This window comes from Apteryx rowi, unplaced genomic scaffold (genome assembly GCF_003343035.1).
Source record: "Apteryx rowi isolate R43461 unplaced genomic scaffold, aptRow1 scaffold_33, whole genome shotgun sequence".
NCBI classification, from domain to species: Eukaryota; Metazoa; Chordata; class Aves; order Apterygiformes; family Apterygidae; genus Apteryx; species Apteryx rowi.
The window spans coordinates 1489627-1508998 of NW_020449752.1; the positions used below are offsets into that span (position 1 = coordinate 1489627).

The 19372-nt window shown below is 55.0% G+C and overlaps 1 protein-coding gene across 1 annotated transcript in view; it reads left to right on the top strand.

Annotated features, from left to right (window-relative positions):
• IGSF9B (immunoglobulin superfamily member 9B) overlaps positions 1 to 19372 on the top strand; it is a 53514-nt gene that overhangs the window by 23158 nt on the left and 10984 nt on the right. The window contains exons 8-18 of the mRNA XM_026071761.1: positions 1438 to 1580; positions 3283 to 3423; positions 5024 to 5140; positions 7547 to 7697; positions 8420 to 8543; positions 12051 to 12226; positions 13027 to 13253; positions 13427 to 13511; positions 15264 to 15425; positions 16249 to 16294; positions 17714 to 19351. Of these exons, the coding sequence (XP_025927546.1) occupies positions 1438 to 1580; positions 3283 to 3423; positions 5024 to 5140; positions 7547 to 7697; positions 8420 to 8543; positions 12051 to 12226; positions 13027 to 13253; positions 13427 to 13511; positions 15264 to 15425; positions 16249 to 16294; positions 17714 to 19351 (3010 nt within the window). The remainder of the gene's footprint in view (positions 1 to 1437; positions 1581 to 3282; positions 3424 to 5023; positions 5141 to 7546; positions 7698 to 8419; positions 8544 to 12050; positions 12227 to 13026; positions 13254 to 13426; positions 13512 to 15263; positions 15426 to 16248; positions 16295 to 17713; positions 19352 to 19372) is intronic.

Consider the following 19372-nt stretch of genomic DNA (forward strand, 5'->3'; position numbering starts at 1 on the left):
GGTGGCTGTTAAAAATAGCTCTAGGTGGGGTTTGGACAGTCTGCCTTTCAGACAGGCCTTGCTAGTCTTTGGTGCTGGCAGTTAAAGCCGTAAGGAAAGCTGGAAAGGCCGTGATGAATTTTCTGATTGACTTTTCTGTGTTCCCATTAATCACAGAACAAAACTTTTCTTACRCCCCAGGTTCTACCCCCGGGCACGCTGTGCCGCATCCGTCCCTTCCGGAGGATGGACCTGGATTCACCTTTCCCCTGAGCTTTGTAGTTTTGCMCCAGCGCAGGGTTGCTTCACCCGCTGCAGCCTGGTGATTCCTTCCTTGACGTAGCGTAAGCTTGTTAGGATTCTCCCGTAGCCTCGTGCTGCTGGTGTCTAGACAAGATTGTAGAAATACTCGCTCTTCTCACTAGAAGTAACTTTTTTTAAAAAAGCTTCTTATTAAAGAAAGTCTAGATTCCCTCCAACCCACTCGCACTTAATTAAAAAGCTCTTAGAAGTGCTGTTAATGACACGTTCTAGACTGGAGGATTGCTAGACAACTTACTGTGTGGGTGGCGAAACTCGGGGAGGTTAGATACATATTTTAAGCTTTTTGCATCCCATTTGAAAGGGTGGAGGAAGCTGATTTGCAACACAACCCAGCCTCAATTAGGCATGGGGTGTGAATACAAACAAACAGGAGGTAACCTGTGCGAGGTGGCCTGACCGCAGGTCCCGCGTCGGTACTCAGGTGCTGCGGTGGGTATGTTTTAAGACTCTGGTGTTAGAATTTTTAGTTGCTCGCTGTTGTTGCATTTAAGTTGTTTCCAATATAAGCAAAAAGTGGAACTGATGCTTTATTGTTAGGAAGGGGACAAACTCTGCTTTCTTTCAGACTTTCCCCACAGCCTTTTCCCTCTAGCATGAAAAAATAAGATGAAGGGCAYGTGGATGGGTTTCCTGGCTGTGGCTTCACCTTGCACTCTTCCTCCACCTGGGACATCGGCCCCGTAACCCCTGTCGGTGTTGGGCTCTTGCCAGCCCTGCCGCGAGGCTCGCTGCCCCTTCGAGAAGAGGGTTGCACCTTGCGGGCCCCCGTGGCCGCGGGTGAAGGAGCAGAGCTGGACTTTTGCAGGATGGGGAGCAAGTCGATGTGGATGTGGGAGCACAYGTTCTTACTGTCTCTTCTTACATGCAACTTTTAATGAGCCCTGGGTGGGACCACGCTCGATAGGAGTAAAGCCTCCCAGAAATGCCGAGTATTACAGTGGATTTGGAGTGCGTAGGAAGCCCAAAGATAATGGCCTTTGGGAGCCGGGGTAGTATTTGGGTTTTGAACTCGTTACAAAAGCGGTGCTGATCCTCCGAAGGCAGGTGAGGTGTATGAAGAGCGCGTGCTTGGATGTTGAGGGAAAGAGGAGGACAGGGCTCCTGCGCAGTGTTAACCTGGTGCTGCTCTCCCAGATCCTGCCCGCGTGGTGAATATGCCCCCCGTCATTTATGTTCCCATCGGGATACATGGATACATCCGCTGTCCGGTTGAGGCAGAGCCGCCGGTCACTCTGGTCAAGTGGAACAAAGATGGACGTCCCCTGCGAGTCGAAAAGGTAAAGAAGCCCCTGGGGGAAAGGCAACGTGCCCCTCTTGGGAACGGAGGARTTGGTGCTGCCCAGAGTTGTTCATAGGGCACACGCGCTTCCCTGCCCCTGCAAGTGTTGCTGAGCACCGCTTGAACTCTGCAGATCCAGCCTTCCCACCAGGAAAGAAAAAAATGTGGACGTGAGGACGCTGCTTGTCCTTATGCAGCTTTGAACTGAGTTAATTTAGGTTCTTTGGTGGAGCCTAGGGCTCCTGCAGGCACTGTCTGCATCTCCCAAACCTAATGCCTGCTTCCCTATAAAATGACCTTTTTGGTGGCCCTCTTTTTTTTTCCAAGGGCAGCTAATGGTTAAAAGACCCTTTAAAAAAAATCTTCATCTCCCTACAATCATGGTTTGATAGTCTGAGTGAGGATATTAGCCATTAAATATTTAAAGCAAATACTCACTATTTTAAATTTTTTGTTTAAATATTAAAGATCTGAAGTTTTCATTAAGTTTAAACCTGTTGCTACTGTGGGTTTCTGGCCTCCAGTGCCTGTAGGCTCTCAGGTGGAGTTGCAGGGTTGTGTCCTTGGTGCTGCCGGCCCACCAGGCTCAGAGGACTTCTGTGTTGGTGGGCTCTAGTCCTCAACCTCTTCCTGGGCTGGCAGGGCCTCTGCTGGGTGGCTTTTTCCTCCGACAGGGATGCTGCAGAGCATGAGCTGAGACTTGTTCCACCCGGAGAGGTGGAAGGTCTTGACACATGGCTTGCTCTTTGCAGGACTCTTGGACTTTTAAGCAACGGGGGGCGGGGTATGCAGCACAGGAGACCTTTCAAAAAAAGGTTTAGGGGCTTTAGGCATGCATTTTACCTAGAATATAGCAGACTCTGTGTTGAAATCTTTTGGGCTACTCGAAAAAGCCTGACCCTATATGCAGAGGAAGGTAGCAGCAGGGTGAACGGTGACACAGGGAGGTGTCTGTGCCATTACACATGGGAGTGAGTGAGGTGACTCAAGCTGGCTGCCCCACGTCCCCTTGGATCCAAGGAAAAAAATCCTTCCTGGGAAGGCTCTGAGCCCTGTGGGGAGGAGCAGGGTAGACGATGGCCCTGCTCCCACCCGCGTGGCGGGCGCCGTGTCTCCAGCTCTCGCCTCCCCGGCTGATGTGGCTGCGGGGCGTCTGCTCAAGCTCGCCCTGCGTGTGGCACTGATGCCAAGCTTGGCGGACGTCGCGCTCAGTGCAGACTCCGTGGGTGGGATTTGTCTCGCCTAATTTTAGACCTCTTCAGCACTGATGTCTGTATTGAGGTCTAGTCTCCTAGGCGGCTTTTGCAGTCAATGGGAAGAGAATTGCTTCCAGGAAGCAGTTTTCCCTTTCAGCCGAGACGTTTACCTCTGGGTGGGATGAATCACACCCTAGCCGTACCTATTTCTCCTCATTAACTAGAAAAGGAGTCTAGACGCAGAGCTGAAATGGAGGCTTCCTCGCTGCATGCGGTCTGCATTTGGACAGCTTGATCTCGCCTGATTTTTTTCCCCCTTTCTGCAGTTGAGCTGGCTTGGAGATGGGTTGGACAYTGGGAATTGAACTTGATACTTGCAAGGGATTTGGGTGTCTCCTAGAGACGTAACAGCCAGCCTGGGCTTAGGATGTTGAGGTTGTCTGAAAGAAAAATGAACTGTTGTGTGTTGGATGCATGTCAACTCCATCTCTCTTACTGCTGTAGTATGCTGGCTGGAACCTGCTGGAAGATGGGTCAATCCGAATAGAGGAGGCAACCGAAGATGCTCTCGGCACTTACACCTGTGTGCCTTATAACGCCCTGGGTACGATGGGCCAGTCTCCCCCTGCCCGACTGGTACTGAAGGTAATGTTCCTGGTAAAATCCTTGCTCTGCAGCCGGCCAAGCAGCTTGCTTTGTGGTTAGGAGGGTTTTTTAACATGAGTTTTAATAAGTGCATGTTGCTGGTTCTGGCTTCCTGTTCAGTACAACCCTGCCAGGGTGGATAAATTTTTTTCATGCCACTTATTTAGTTTTCTAATTTTGTGCAGAAATCAAGGTTTTACTTTGCTTTTCCAAGTGCTTGTGAAGAAGGGCTTATGTGCCCCCAAGCTTGTCYGTTTTTCCAGCTACATGACTCAGCTCAGTAAAAACCTACTGCCTTTCTCTATGAGCCTTGTTTCTTATCTGTGCTGAGAAAGGCAAAGGCAGGACCTGGAGCCCCCTTGCAATGGCAACAGCAGGAGCTCGAGCGTGCAGGTGGGTCTACGCTGCGGTCGGAGGTGYGCTCGCTGCATGGACAGGCAAACCCTTTCTGACCGGACTCCAGTGCAGCTGCAAATACCGCGGAGAAGCGGCAGCGCGGCGCAGCGTGGGCTGGGCGAGCCTGCCGCGGTCTCTGCTGCTGGCTGGTGCTCAAGCCTGTGCTGCTGCATCGCTGCTGCTATTTTTAGCTGCGCTAGAGCGAGTGGGGGAAAGCCTACCTGTGCTGCAGTCGCACCTTTGAATGCCGTGTAGGCCCAYCAAAAATCATCTGTCGAGCGGGCTGTTCACTCTTTGCAGGCAGATTCGTGGTGGGGCTGGAGGGTGTCAGCAAGGCTCGGCTCCTCTGCAGGGCTTGCTGTGAAAAGGCCGTGATTTTGGGGGCAAAAAGCTCCTTTGGAAGAAGTTCACCTGCAGACAATGGTGAAGGGGTGCAGGAGCCAGCTTAGGAAACCCTACGCAGACCACGCAGGGAGTATGTGCTGCCTCCAGCATGTTGTGCTGAGTCCAAGGCCAGTGCTGGACCAGGGCTAGTTTGGGGAAGCATCATTCGCATCCCTGGCAGTGCCTTTTTGCCAATAAAATGTTTAGGCCTGCTGACGTGGGCTTGGGTTAGCGGAGGATTTGGGTAACTGTATGATTTAAGCTCTAGAGGCTCAGGCTGGGCTTTTGTGCGAATGCTTAGCTGGAGGCACATGGACTGCACTGCCGTGGTGGTGATGGGCGCTGTTAGGCAGGAGCTGCTGCCTTTGTTCCCTGAACAAAAAAACACATGCTCATGAGCTGCGGTGATTAATGTTTTATTGCTGAGATTCACATGATAAAGCTTTGTAAACCTCCTCATAAATACACACATCCACTAAAATGTTTGCGGATTTGATTAAATCACGTTACTGTCTGATGCTATGTGGGTGGTTTTTTCCTGTTTACCACCTTAAAATTTAAATAAGAAGCCCTAGCAGAGCAGCTCTTGGGAGAAAACTTCCCCTCTAGAACGTATAACCTGGTGTGATGTAAAGCTTCGTTAATGCATGCTTCCCTACAGCACCGCAACTTTACCCACGCCAATGATTGATTTATTTTGCAAGGGGCGCGTTTTGGTCAGGTGAAGCAGCTCGCAGGCGGCTACCGGAGGCAGGAGCGGCTGAGCCGGGAGCGGTGGGCGGCGTGGGTTGACGTTCCTTGCCTTTTCCCTTGGCTGCAGGACCCCCCCTATTTCACGGTGCTACCAGGCTGGGAGTACAGACAGGAGGCAGGGAGGGAGCTGTTGATTCCTTGTGCTGCTGCGGGAGACCCCTTTCCTATCATCACCTGGAGAAAGGTACCCGGCCTGCCAGACAAATCTGCAGTGCCTTTGGCTTTTGATGAATATTGCAGACAGAGAAGCCACACTCTGTCCTGGTAAGAGCAAACTGCAGGTACAGCTGCTTCGCTTTGGGCTGAGCCACTGCCATCCTGTCCCACAGGTGGGTGGGGGAAGCCGGGCTTGTGGCAACAACAAAACCAAAAAAAAGAGCGGTCTTAATACTGTGAAACCGTCACAGCAGCCTCTGCGAAGCTGAGCACTGCTCCAACCCAGCCCTGCTCCTCTTCCTCGCCTGCAGGACACCCTCCTCATCTTCCCGGCCCTCCTGCTCCGCTGTCACCAGCAGGACGTGGCCGTTCCGGCAGCGTCGTTCCTGCGGCACGGGCCGTTCTGCGTGGTGTCRCGCGCCAGCAGCGCGAGGGGACATGCTGGCCGGCGATGTCTAGGGGTCACCACCGTGGGTCTTAGCCGCGTTTCTGGAAGGGGGGTGTTGCTCTGTGGCTCTTTTGCTGCACCGTGAGTTCAAAGACCCCGGGAAGAAGCTGACTGTTAACACTGGTGAATCGTGCTTAATGCTGGACTAGGAAAAACAGCTTCAAACTATTCCTTTCTATGGAATGGGGTAGGGTCTGGCCTGACCCGTGTCAGCTGGGGAATAACCTGATCTTGAGCCCCTCGGCTGCAGCATCCTTGGGGTGCAGCACCCAGTGTTGTGCTTGAACCTGTCACCGAAATCCCTTTGGTAACARACCTGAAGGCTGAGCTGGCCGAGGCCCAGGGTGGGTTCGTGACAGCAGCTCCAGGAGTATTCCCGTGCAAAGCAAAGCGTTCCTGCTTGACCAGCCTTGCGGTCCGGGGCTGGGGGTTCGCTCCTGCRAGCTCTCCCCTGCTGCCATTCATGCCTAGCAGCAGTGTTGGTGCAGTGGTGCCTCCCATCCTGGGATCTCGCATCTTCCCGTAGCTGCCTCCAGTCCTCCCTTTGCTGCCAGTCTTCATTGGTGCAGTGTGAAAGCCACTGTGCTTGGGGACCCCCTTGGCCCCCATGTCTGACTCTTCTCTCCAGGCCTCCCGTCCCCTTTGCCCCTCTCTTAGGGGCTGGTAGGTGGAGGGTCCCAGACCACCCGCTTAGCAGAACTGGGATTACCCCAGTGCTGCGCAGCATCGGCCCCGAGACACAGTAGCAGGGCAGAGGGGCTCCCAAGGGACAGCCGCCCTGGCAGGGTGGGCAGCGCGGGGATCCCCCGCCGAACACTGGGGGACTGGGCCGAGCGCGCACTGTCCTTGGTCTGCGCGGTGCGCGATGCCGTGTCTGCTAGCTGCGCTTCTTGCCAGCGTTGGGCTGACTGTAACTTGCACGGGTTGCAAGTGACCTACCTGAAACTTCTTAACATTTTAGTCTTTTTATCCATCTTATTTTTTCCCTTTCCCCTTCTGACCATTTTTCATCTTATTTAGGTTTCTTTTCAACCTCTCTTGTGCCTTCTGGCCCTCTTTCCCTTGTAATGGCTCCTGGGCTTATCCTCCCTGGTGATTTCAGTCAGGGCTGACTTGGGCTAAGCTGAGTTTCCCAGGAAAAGAGCAAAGCGCTCTCGCTACCCATCAGCCCTGTGAAAGCTGACCCGTCTCTTGAAGACTTTGGCTTTGGCACAGATAATCCCCACACCTGTTAATTCCCCTGCTGCTCCTGTAAGAGGAGTGAGCTGTTTGCAGGCGCCCCGGGAGCCGGTCAGTGGCAATCCGTGCATGAACAGCAGAGACAGGACTCGGAGCAGTGTGGGATTTGTGCAGCTTCAGATAATGGCCATAAACACGAGCTGTTACCTGATATATCTTTCCGCTCGGCTTGCCGAGCTCTCCAGGCACCTTTACTCACGCCATTCTCCCGGGTCCTCTCCGGGTCTCCCAGCCCGGGAGAAGGTTTGCTGGGGGCATCCAGTGCCGGGGACCGGGAATGCGGCCGATGTCGAGCATCAGCCTTGTGTGTTTGATCATATTTCCCTCTAGCGGCTRGCACCAGGGACCACTGCTTGCTTTCCTGCTGCCCTGAAAGGAGATGCTGGGAGAGGGGTTTTGTGTTCCCCTGCAGTGGCGGCAGTTTCAGCTTTGGATGCTGAAGGTCAAGTCCTTTCGAAGGGTTCGGTGTCCCTATGAGTGTAGTAGGTTTTTTTGCTCATGTGTGAGTTGTGAACATCAGCCTCTGTTCGGCACGTGTCTTGCGTTACCTTGTCAGGTCTTACTGAAAATGGGGGAACTTGCTGCCTTGCGGTGACTAGAGAGACCAGAGCCTTTGCTAGTGCCTGGTGGTGTCCTTTAGACCTTGCAGATAGCCYAGACCAAGCGCTACTGCCTTCCCCTGCCTCATGACGTGCGTCTGAGTCATGTTTTTCTCTGTCATTCTGCCCTCCCCGCTCCTTGCCCAAGGTAGGGAAGCCCAGCAGGACCAAGCACAACACGCTGCCCGGCGGCACCCTGCARATCCGCTCCCTCGGCAAGGACGACCACGGCGAGTGGGAGTGCGTCGCCACCAACGTCGTCGCAAGCATTACTGCCAGCACTCATCTTACAGTTGTAGGTACGGGCGGCCGGGGGCTGGGGGGCCGCGGCACTCAAGGCTTGCTCCTGCGGCGGGAGGCGTGTGCTCCTGAGTGGTTTTGCCCCAGATTGTGTGTCAGAAAGGCACGAATCAGGGATCCTTCTTGTGAAGAGCCGTGCTTTCCTTTAATGTCACCCTCCAGCGGGGCTCCTTTTTGTTTTGTTTTGTTTCTGTTGTGGCCATGTCCCCCTGCAGACCGCAGGGCTCCTCTCCTCACTGGCCAAGCCCATCTGTCCCCTGCTGAAGCATGCAAGGGGCAGAGCTTGCTTTAAGGCTTGACGGTCTGCTGATATCGCAGGTGGTGTAAAATCTGTTCTTCTCCAGAGGCGCCTTTGAGGGGAGGCAGGTGGGCAGCAGCCTATGCCCCTTTAGCCAGCATGCCTTGGTGTAGCACGCCTCCGATGGTGCCTTGGGCAGAGTCAAGATGACCTGGTCCCCAGTGTGGCCAAGTGTGGAGGCATGGCTGGGTGGACACAGCTTGTGCTGTTGACATGTCTAGCAGAAATTCCAGATAGGAAAGACTTTTCCTTCGTGGAAGAGGAGTCTGTTTGAATCCCGGCTGGGAGCAAACCTACTGCAGTAGGTCTGGGCTGTGTTGGCCCTGGCAGTCACGTCCTTGCCTTGGGCATCCGTGCAGAGTGTGGCCTTGCCCGTGCAGGGGTCCCCACCGCTCTCGCCTCCAACCGCGCTCTCTCCCGCAGGCACAAGCCCTCATGCCCCAACTGGCGTGCATGTTGTGGTTGCCATGACCTCTGCCAACGTCTCCTGGGAGCCCGGCTACGACGGCGGATACGAGCAGACTTTCTCAGTTTGGTACGGCCCTCTGTGAGTCATCCCGGCATGCTTTGCTCTCTGCTTCTTTTCCTTCCTATTCAACCTGAGCTTCTAGCAGTGGGGAAGGGCCGTTGCGGAGGGCGGTGGGAGGCGGCAAGGGCAGGTTGCCCGGCTCTGTGCCGGCATGCCGTTAGGCGGGATTAGAGCTGTCGATGCCGCGGGACTTTACCCCCGCGAACGGCTGTGGCAACCCCAGCCCGAGCGTTGTGGGGTCGAGCCCTGTCATCTCGGTGTGGGGAGGGCGGGGGTGGCGACGGGCTGGTTTCTGCAGCTCCTTTCCCCCGGTGCCGAGTCAGATGAGCGACCAGCGGGGCACCTCATTGCGCTCCCGCTTACTGCTGCTGTGGGGGCATCCGAGAGGCGGCCAAAGATGCGTCTGCGAGCGCGGTCGGCAGCCTCCGGGCCCCGCGTGTTTGTGCTGCGTAGGTGTGCAGTCTCCCAGGTCGCCTTCCCCTTTAGTGCTAGCCACTACATCTGTCTGCCCCGGCAAATCTTACGCTGCTTTTCGCACAAGGGAGACACTTTGCATTCATGTAGCTTTGCCTCTGGCACTCAATTTCAAGATAAACTGTTTATGAAGCTTAGCAGCCAAGGAGAGGGTGGAAAATGCAGTGTGTAAAGCACATCCTAAAGAAGTGTGACTAAGTAGAAATGACTCCTTCCTACTCGGCGGCTCCCTGGAGGTTGTTAAACCTCCTGGAGTTTACGACCAGCCGCTGAGGCTGACGGTCTGGGTCTGAGAGACTCGTGAGGCTTTAGTCCCTTTGCTGTTGTGGTAGTTTGCCCCTTAGTACCCCTCCAAAGCAAACAGCACATTTGGGAGGGCTGAAACATTGCTGCAGCAAGTCCAGGGTTTTCTCTGGGCTCTGCACTTGCTGTCTTCTCTTTCCCTTCAGAAGAGCCACACTTTGAAATGCGAAGGGGATGGTGACTTTCCTTTCTCAGGCCGAGCCTTACATCCTCCCCCACTTCTTCGGGCTCTCTTCTTGCTCTCTTTCTTTCCTTCCGTTCTTAATTTGCCCAGATGGAGTCTGCTGATAGAGTGGAGATTGGATGCATGCTGCCCATAATGAATTCTGCTCTGCTTCAGACAGAGACTGGGCTCGGTGCTTGCCGAGTGGGGGCTGGGTAATTGTGTAGGGAGACAAAGGACAGGAGAAGGAAAGAAGAAGAAATTGAGAGAGCAGAAGAGAAGAATGAGGGAGAGAGCACGCCCTGAGTGAGCAAGGGAACAGACAGAGCAGTGCAGAGCTTGCACAGCTGCCTCCGATGAACGTGTCCTTGGGAAGGAGGCATTAAGCCTCCTTGCTGTTGAGACGTGTCTCACCTTGGAAGGAGATGTCAGCTGCTGCTGCTGCTCTGCCTTGCTCCCTTGGTGACACCCCCCCCCCCCCCCGCTGTCAGGGTCTCATTTCTTCCCACTCCCGTTTTTTCCAGATTCATAACAAAATGAGAGGCCAGCCAGCGATGGGGATGGGGGGAGGATGGAGAGGGAGGTGTCTGTCAGCCTGACAATAGGCAATTTTCAAGGTGCTGTGGGGATCTGGGAGAAGGAAGGTGAGTCCCATCTTGTCCTGACCTTAGGGCGTCAGCCCCACGGGCTCGTACTGGCCCATAGGACTGGCTAGCCTGGGAGCCAGACACGGCAATAGGGAGGCCGGGAGGGATGTGGTGCTGGGTGAACTGGAGTGCAAAGGGTAAGAGCAGAGCTGCTGTTCGCTTGGCTGGTGTCCTCTTGCTCGTGCCAGCCTCAGCTCTTTCGACGTCAGCTAATGCTGCCTGGAAATCTGGCCAGCTGAAGGTCGTGTATTTTCCTCCCTGCTGTGGTTACAGGATGCTCAGCCAGAACATTTCTTCAGCTCCCGTGGAGTCCATGCGCTTCTCCGGTTGGCGGCAGTGCTGCAAAGCAGGTCCCGTCCCCAGGGCGAACAAAACCCGGGAAGGGCAGCCGGAGCATCCCGTCAGCGTGCGTGCGCTCTCCCTGGGGAAGAGCTGCGTCACACGYGTGACGGTGATAAGCGTTGCGTTTGTCCGCTCTCCGCAGCATCGGGCCATTCCCGTTGCTTAGCTGCCTTGCTGAGCCCGACAGCGTAGAGCCCCGAGGCAGCGGTCGGGAGATGGGGCCGCGAAGGCAGCGGGGTTAAACGCCGCAGGGGAGCCTGCGCCAGGCGAGACGCTTCGCTTGGGGAGCAGCGTCTGCGGCGTCCTCCCAGCGACCGCTGCCGCGGCAGGGGAGCCTGGGAGCTGTAGTCCTAGCCGGGAGCTGTGTTGAATACGAAGCCTTCCTGCCCGCAGCCATCTCCACAGCTCGGTTTGGTCAAGCCACTCTGCACGTGCATGGCTCAGTTCCAACTTGCTTGTTTTCATAGCTTGCTGCTGCTTTTACTGCCTCACCTTTTGCTCCCGTAACAGCGGCATTATTTATCTTTTCTCCATCTCGTACTTCCTACGTGGTGGATTTACCTGGAAGAATACTCGTGGCTATAGATATGCCTTCATATCTATGCAGAATAAACCTTCTGCAGCGATCCTTCCAAAATCCTCTATGAATGCCGCTGAAGACTGCAGCTGAGGACTGGGATTCCCTAGAGTATCTAATATGAGCAGGGAGTTGACCGMTATTTGCAATATCATTGCAGCGCAGTGACGCTGCTTTGAGACATGGGGGTCTTTCCCCATGGTGCTGTTCCCTGTGTGGTTACGACATGAGGAAGCAGATGTGCAGTCGTGCGTGCTGGGATCGCAGTGGGATGTCTCCGGGCACTATGTTCACCCTGGGTTTGTGGGTTAGGCCCTTGCTGAAAAGCTTTCCCTACTTTCCTGCATCTGAGTGGGGCTGTGGGGAATATGACTGTAGACTAGCTCAAACCCTGAGTTGCACGGTTGGCTTCATGGGGAGCCACCTGGCTTTTGCAAATATGGCTAAAATGGTGATTCAGTTAACTGTCTCCTGTGGGATTGCACATGCATGGATACGGTTAAGGGAAAACTTGGCTCTGACTTGGGAGCTTGATCCTACTGCTGAGGTACAATCGAGAAAAGGTTTCATCTCCCACTTCAGCTGTCACCTTTGCAGCCCTCACAGGAGTAAAAATAAGCAAACTTGCACTCTTTTTTTGGGGGTCTGACAGAAATAGCCCTTAGAGCTGGCCTGCTGGCACTGGTTTTGTCCGTGACTGCTCTAAGGGTGCATGTGTTGAGGTTGAGGGGAGGCCTGGCAGCGGTGTCAGTAGGAGCCAAAACACGGGCACCTGGCGTAGAGCGGCGCTGCGGGGACTTGCTCCCTGCCCAGCAGTCCTTGTTTGCGCCTCCCCTGAGCCGGTCACGGTGCCAGCTGTTGGGTGGCGAGCGTCAGCACCATGTCCATGCACATTGCTGGTATGAGATCAAGCCATCTATCAGGAAAGTTCCATTATTGCTTGAGAAGTTAACTTTGACTCTTTGTCCTTGCTGTCAAAGGCACCTTCCCTGAGGGGACGTTCCCATCTCTCTTGGCAGGGTGAAGAGAGCACAGTTTGGACCCCATGACTGGCTGTCTCTTCCTGTACCAGCTGGTTCCAGCTGGCTAGTGGTGGATACCTTAGAACCGGAGACCGCATACCAGTTCAGTGTCTTGGCTCAAAACAAGCTGGGCACCAGCTCCTTCAGTGAGGTGGTCACTGTGAACACTCTAGGTAGGCTGGGTCAACGGGAGGAGGGGGAAAGGGATCAGGAGGGCCGCAGAGCTGAGGAGCAGGGAGGCTGGGTGGTGAGAAGAGGCATGGCCGTGTGGCCTTGGCCCATGTGCCCCTTCTGCTGCGGATGGAGATGGCAATACAGCAGCAGTCRTTGCTGGCCCCATGGGGGATAGTTTGTGGAGTGTCTTGGATGAAGCTTGTGGACCTTGCATGCATTATAGTACAGAAGGCTTGTCCCAAGAGGCAGCCCAGGAGAGCTGCGCCGTGATACCAGTCACTTTTCAGCTCTTCCTTAAGTGAAACTTGGGTCAGGAGTTATTAATAGAGCGCAAGATCACTCATGTGCATCTCAGAACAGGAGCCATCACGAGAAGGCCTTGTACTGGGTGCCTGCCCTGGGGCTGTCTCAGAAGTAGGTCAGAGGAAGGAGGAGGTTTTCTAACACTGTCCCCTTTTTCTTAGCATCATTACATTTTTATTTCCCCCTTTTTGGAAAGTAAGAGAGCACATGCCTGGGAAATGTCCGAAACTCCTGGGGGGTAGGAAATGCTGCTACAGTGCTGCTCTGAGTGGGCCGATGTCAGGTCTTGTGGGAGAGCTCTGAAAGGTTCCTAGCATGCTCCTTTTGTGAGGATTTGCCCGCGAACCTTGCTGGAGACTGCATGGGGTCGCAAAGAGCTGTTGTGCTGAAGTGYGAGTTGGGGCATAAGTGTGCAGCTACAGATCTAAGGAGGGATGGCATCCTCCACTCTCTTCTTAGGCCCACCTCAATGGTGTCTCTGTCCCGTCTTCTCTAGCATTCCCTGTAACAACTCCAGAGCCTCTGGTGTTGGTTACCCCACCGAGGTGCCTAACAGCCAACCGGACACAGCAAGGCGTCCTCTTGTCGTGGCTTCCTCCCGCTAACCACAGCTTTCCCATCGACCGCTACATCATGGAGTTCCGCGTCGGGGAGAGGTGGGAGATCTTGGATGAYGGCATCCCAGGGACCGAGAACGAGTTTTTTGCCAAGGACTTGTCCCAGGTGAGCAGCGGCTGCCCACCTCGCAGCTCCTACGGTGGCTCGGCATCGCGCTGTCTGTCCTGCAGCCCTGGAGCGGCTTTCAGGGCTGGCTTTGTGAGCTGGGTTAGCTCGGTGGAGGCGCTTGGCGGGGAGGTGGTGGCGACAGGATCTGACAGGCATGCTTGCTCTTTCAGGACACCTGGTATGAGTTCCGGGTCCTAGCAGTCATGCAGGATCTTATCAGCGAACCCAGTAACATTGCTGGCGTGTCCAGTACAGGTAAGCGGTGGCTCTCTTCCTCTTCCTCCTTGCCCCTGGCAGCCGTGGGAGCATCTCTGCTGCCTTTGCGTTCCAGATCTARCGCTGGTCTGACTAGAGCATGTGTCAGTACTCACGAACTTCGGATAGCAATGACGTGAGCACTGGTTTTGTACCTCTGCCTGAGCGTCCAGCTGTGTGCTTGGGCTGTGAGCAGCTACTGATCTCTGCACTGTTACAGTTAGCTGAATTTGCTAGGTGAAGGTTGAACAGTGCCACAGGTCAAATTGCTGTTTCTCCTGTCACGGAAAGTCTTAGTCTTGGACTCCGTGCTGGAAAACAGTGTTGGTGGTACGTGAGGTGTAGTGGCGGTCAGGTGCCCGGCCCCCATTTTCCTACGGGGGACTCGGGAGGTGTTGTGGGAAGTSCAGGTCAAACTGCTCCCCTCCCATCTCCAGACACAAGCAGCCAGGGCCCTGCAGAGCAGCGGCACTTGGAGCAGGCGAGGACAGATAGCCCAATTTAGTCCTTCCCTGTAGAGCACAGTGTGTTCAGGGGCACACGCCGAAGCAGAGAGGCGCAGCACATCTCGGCTCTGCTGGATGCGCCGAGAACAATGCTCTGAGCCGGAGACTGCACAGCCTAGAAATGGAGATGAAAGGTGCAGGGAGGGAAACGTAGCACTGCAGTGCAGAGTCCGCGGGAAAGTGCTGGAGCTTTGCAATAGGACTGCAACACACTGCAGCACGCGCAAGGACTCTGCTCCCGATCYGGCTCAGAGGAGCGCTCCTTGAGCAACAGGCAGGCCAGGGCACGTGACTGCCATGGGAAGGCAAGGTCTGCGGGAAGAGAAGGGAAATGAGGATGCGGTGAACCCTATTTATACCGGGCGCTTCGGGAGAAGCTGCGGAGCCACCCAGCTCTGCTGTGCGCAGGAAAAAAGCAGTCTCTCTCTGCCCCCAAGTGGCGCTGGTGCGGTGCAGAAACTGCCTGCTGCAGGCTGCGTGCTTGCCTGCCTTCTGAAAGCCCAGTTCCTCTTGCACAATTTTTCTGATGGGATTTAACAGTACTCGTACGCAGAGGCAGCACCCATGGGGCTTGTGTGCATCCTTGTCCTGCATCAGCTGCTGCTGCCTGTGGCTGAAGGCTAGTGCCCGTGTCAGGTGAATGCTTGCTGACCCCAGCGTGCAAATGGGTGGTGGGGGCAGTTCTGCTCATGTGAGTTAGGCTGGCCTCAAAGACTGCTCTTGCATCTGCAAATAGCTGCAGCTAAGGCCTGTTGGCGGTTCGGATCTGCTCATGGTTAGTGAGGTGGTGTAGTGAGGATTCGGAGGCCTGGGTGCTGGTTTCAGTCCAATTGTCACTGAAGAGCTAAAATGTGTTGCACTGAGACACGCAGGGGAAAATACCTTCTGGGACTGCAGCCTGAGCTGTGGTGGGTTATTGGACCTGTAGACTGCCAGCAGCAACCATGCCTCTGTGTGCTGTGGGCACTTCTTCCCTAGGTATCAATCGAGACAAAAGGTTTGTCTTGTGGGAGGTCGCTAAATCACTTGTTGTTGGTCTGCAGCAACGTAGACTGGCCTCTCCCCATGGGCTGGGTCTAAAGCAGGGTCTTTTGCTTCAAGGTTATCATTCCCAACAACAACCAGCAACGAGTGAGCTGTCTTGCATTGAGACAGTTTTGCCCACTGAAYTGTGGTGGGGACCTGAGGGGAAAGCAGCAGGCGGGGGTGCGTGTGTGTGTGTAACACCTGGCTTTTTTTTATCCAGACATATTCCCTCCGCCTGACCTGACGGAAGAAGGTTTAGCCCGCCCGGTGCTGGCTGGCATCGTTGCCACCATCTGCTTCCTGGCTGCTGCCATTCTCTTCAGCACACTCGCTGCCTGCTTCGTCAACAAGCAACGCAAACGGAAACTCAAGCGCAAGAAAGGTGAGCCTGTGGGTGGTGTGTTTTCCATGTCCTTTCCATCTCCTCCTTTTTTCTCTCCCCTCGTCCCGAATTGCATTGTGGTGGTAATGTTCTTCCCTGTCTGTCTCTTCTTCCATCCATGCACGTCTTCAGGTGAAGCCCTAACTTCATCCTTCAGCTGTGACTGAAAGCATCCGTGTTCGGGAGTGGGAGAGGAAGGGTGGGTGAAGAGGCAACAGAGAAACTCTAGCCTGGGATTTCCAAGGGAGCTCTCTTACATGGTGATAACTCCTAGTCCTGGGGGTTTTAGGGCTGGGGCGATCTCGCTCTTGGCCAGAGAGGGAGTAAAACTTTATGCAGACGGCTTACCTCCCCAAGGTCCCCCAGACCTTGGCATGCAAGTYGCTTCCTTCTGAGGGTCTGCAGGAGCAACTGCTCAGAGCACTGGTTTTATGTGGACCATGCAGTGTCTGACCTGCTGCACTAGACTAGAAGACCCCCGCAAGGATACCCCACTGCTCCAGTTAAATAAAACTGGGACTGGAACCAGCCTCGCAGGAGTGCCCAGTAGGGAGAACTGCGACAAGTTCACGTGGCTGGGGAGCTGGCGAGGGCAGGGGAATTGACTTTTTTCACCTCTAGCATGTGAGATTGTGACAGCAGGATTAATAGGAAACTGTGACTGGAGCTGTTTGTTGTCCACAACCATTAAAGCACTGGAGCAATGAAAACTTGGCCTCTTGTTGAGTGTCTTCTTTTGTGTTTTGATGTTAAGTTTGTCTGTCTCTGTCTAGTTGCGCCTCCTTAGCGTTCTCTCTTCTTTCCCCTTTTTATTCTTTTCCAGACCCTCCTCTCTCGATAACCCACTGCAGGAAGAGTTTGGAGTCCCCGTAAGTATTTGTCTTAGATGTGGCGCCAAGTTGTGGTTCATCAAGTAGTTTGGACGTGCCTCTTTCTGCAGTTGTTAAGGTCAAATGGAAATATCTGACCTTGTTTTATTGCTTCTGATTTGTTTTCACTGTTCCCTAGACTTCTGGGAACAAATAATTTGCAAGAGACAAACAGGCTTTGGAGCAGAAGGCAGCAGGGACAAACACCAAAAAGTTTAAACTAAGAGTCAACCCTGTGGAGCTGTACACATTGTCCAGAGCTGGACTTGAGGAGAGGTCAAACTAAATTACACAAGCTATGTTGCTTCTTAGGAGAACGGTTAGCCTGCTGCAAGCAGTCCTTTATGCAAGTTTGTTGTAGTTCTGAATCATTCTCTTTGCTCTGTTTTCTCTTGGGAAACTGAGATCATCTTAAATGCCTTTTTTTCTTTTCCGATGAAGAGTCCCCGACTCAAGCCTCTTCCCACATGTACCTAAAGGTTATGGGTTATGGTTCTGTACTAGCCACAACTTCTTATAGATCCCATCAAAACTGCTTAAGTGTGTTGTCCAGAGAGAACCGCTAAACAGCGGGAACATCTTCCTGATCTGAGTACAAGAATGAGAGATCTGAACACCTCAAGCTTTGGCTCCTGGACCTTTGTAAAATGTCCCAGTGCTGGTGGCTTTTAATCCTGCTTTTTTCCAGTTCTTCCACTGCACTGAAATGACCATGCCCACATCATCTCTGTTGGATCTGCTACGTTTTGCCCTTCAATCCTGTTTGTCCGAGGCTTTCTAAATAGGGATGAGTGGACTATTTTGATACTCTCTCCCCCTGCCTCTTTTCTCCCTTTTCAGGCTCTCAGCCTTACGTTTGAGTGTTCAGGATGGGGAAAACGTTGGTTTCAAATTATCTGTCAGCGTCTCTAAGGGAGATGCAGAATTCTGCAGGAGGGAATGTTTTCCTGATGTTCCTCTGAAGCCCTAGAAATCAGAGAGTCCCTCCTCTCGGGGGCTTTCCCAGGCCTGGATACCTCAGGTGAACATAGAAAGCTTAAAGGAATTGGAAGTGAGCTCTGGATCTTTCTTTTGTCCTGCTGGGGCCGTGAAGCTCATTGCAAGGCACTGGAGTGAACCGCCTGCCTTAGAGGGATGTGGAGGTATGTTGAGCTCTGCTCTGCTGAGGCCTGGAGAAGTCAGAGGAGATGTGCAGTGCTTCTGACTCCTCTCCCACTTGCTTTTCCCAGCCTGCTGGGAAGGTTCTGCTATCTTAATAGYCCCCACACTAATTTCTTCCAGCAGTTCCTCTTTTGAGAGCTGATAACACGTTGTTTTCTGGATCCCGCTGGACTTTGATCCAGTAGTTCTTCTGGGCAAGAATAGCTTTTGTCCCCTCCCTGTGACCATCCCCTTTCTTGGTTTTTCTCTGTGGTCCAGGTTGTCTTCCGGCAAGGTGAGTCCCGAGAGCATCCGCACGCTCCGTCCCCCCTCGGAGTCCTCCGACGACCAAGGCCCGCAGGCCAAGCGGATGCTGAGCCCCAGCAAGGAGAAGGAACTGTCCCTTTACAAGAAGACCAAGAGGGCCATTAGCAGCAAGAAGTACAGCGTCTCCAAGGCCGAGGCCGAAGCCGAGGCCACGACCCCCATTGAACTCATCAGCCGCGGGCCGGACGGCCGCTTCGTGATGGACCCGGCGGAGATGGAGCCCTCTCTGAAGACGCGCCGGATCGAGGGCTTCCCGTTCGTGGAGGAGACGGACATGTACCCTGAATTCCGGCAGTCGGACGAGGAGAATGACGACCCCATYGTCCCCGCCTCTGTCACGGCCCTCAAATCCCAGCTCACCCCTCTCTCTTCCAGCCAGGAGTCCTACCTTCAGCCACCAGCATACAGTCCCCGGTTCCACCGGGCGCTGGAGGGCACCGGTGCCCTCGAGAGCCACCTGCAGGCCACCGGCCAGGCCCGACCGCCAGCCCCCCGGGCTTTCCACCACGGCCAGTTTTACGGTTACCTCAGCAGCAGCAGCCCCGGGGAGGTGGACCCGCCGCCCTTCTACATGCCGGAAGTCAGCCCGCTGAGCTCTGTCATGTCCTCCCCGCCTCTGCACCCCGAGGGGCCCTTCGGACACGCCACCATCCCCGAGGAGAACGGGGAGAACGCTTCCAACAGCACGCTGCCCCTCGCCCAGACCCCCACGGGGGGCCGGTCCCCCGAGCCCTGGGGCAGGGCCGAGTTCCCCTTCGGCGGCCTGGAGGCGTCCCCCGTGGTGTTCCCCCAGCCGCTCCAGCAGTGCGACGTGGCCGAGTGCACCCAGCCCACGGGCTGTCTTCCTCGGGGGCCGCCCCCGTCCTCCCTCCAGGTCCCCGCGTCCTACCCGGGCATCCTGCCCCTGGAGGCACCAAAGAGTTGGACTGGCAAGTCACCCGGCAGGAGCCAACCCTCTGTGCCCACCACCACCAAATGGCAGGACAAACCTATGCAACCTATGGGGAGTCAAGGGCAGCTAAGACATACCAGTCAAGGTATGGGCATACCCGTGTTGCCTTACCATGAACCGTCCGAGTCAGTCGGCCACAGCGGCACAAGCACATTCAGCCTGGACACCAGGTGGTATGAGCCCCAACCCAGACCTCGGCCCAGCCCTCGGCAAGTCAGGAGGGCTGAGCCCAGTTTACATCAGGTGGTGCTACAACCTTCGAGGCTTTCTCCTCTGACCCAAAGCCCCCTCAGCTCCCGCAACAGCTCCCCGGAGCTGACCGCCCGTGCCCGGCCACGGCCGGGCCTCATCCAGCAGGCCGAGATGTCGGAGATCACCCTGCAGCCCCCCGCGGCGGTCAGCTTCTCCCGCAAGTCCACGCCGTCGACGGGATCCCCTGCTCCGAGCAGCCGGGGAGAGAGCCCCAGCTACCAACCCACCACGGCCTTCACCTCTCTGGCCACTGGCTATTCTGGCTCCCAGGGCTCCTCCATGCCCGTGGACACCATGGATGTTTTTGGAGAAATTCCCTCTCCGAGGAGGGCTAGCGAGGAGATTCTCAGACCGGAGCCTACACCGACAACGGTAGCCACTTCGGGGTAAGTGTGGGCAACCCGTAG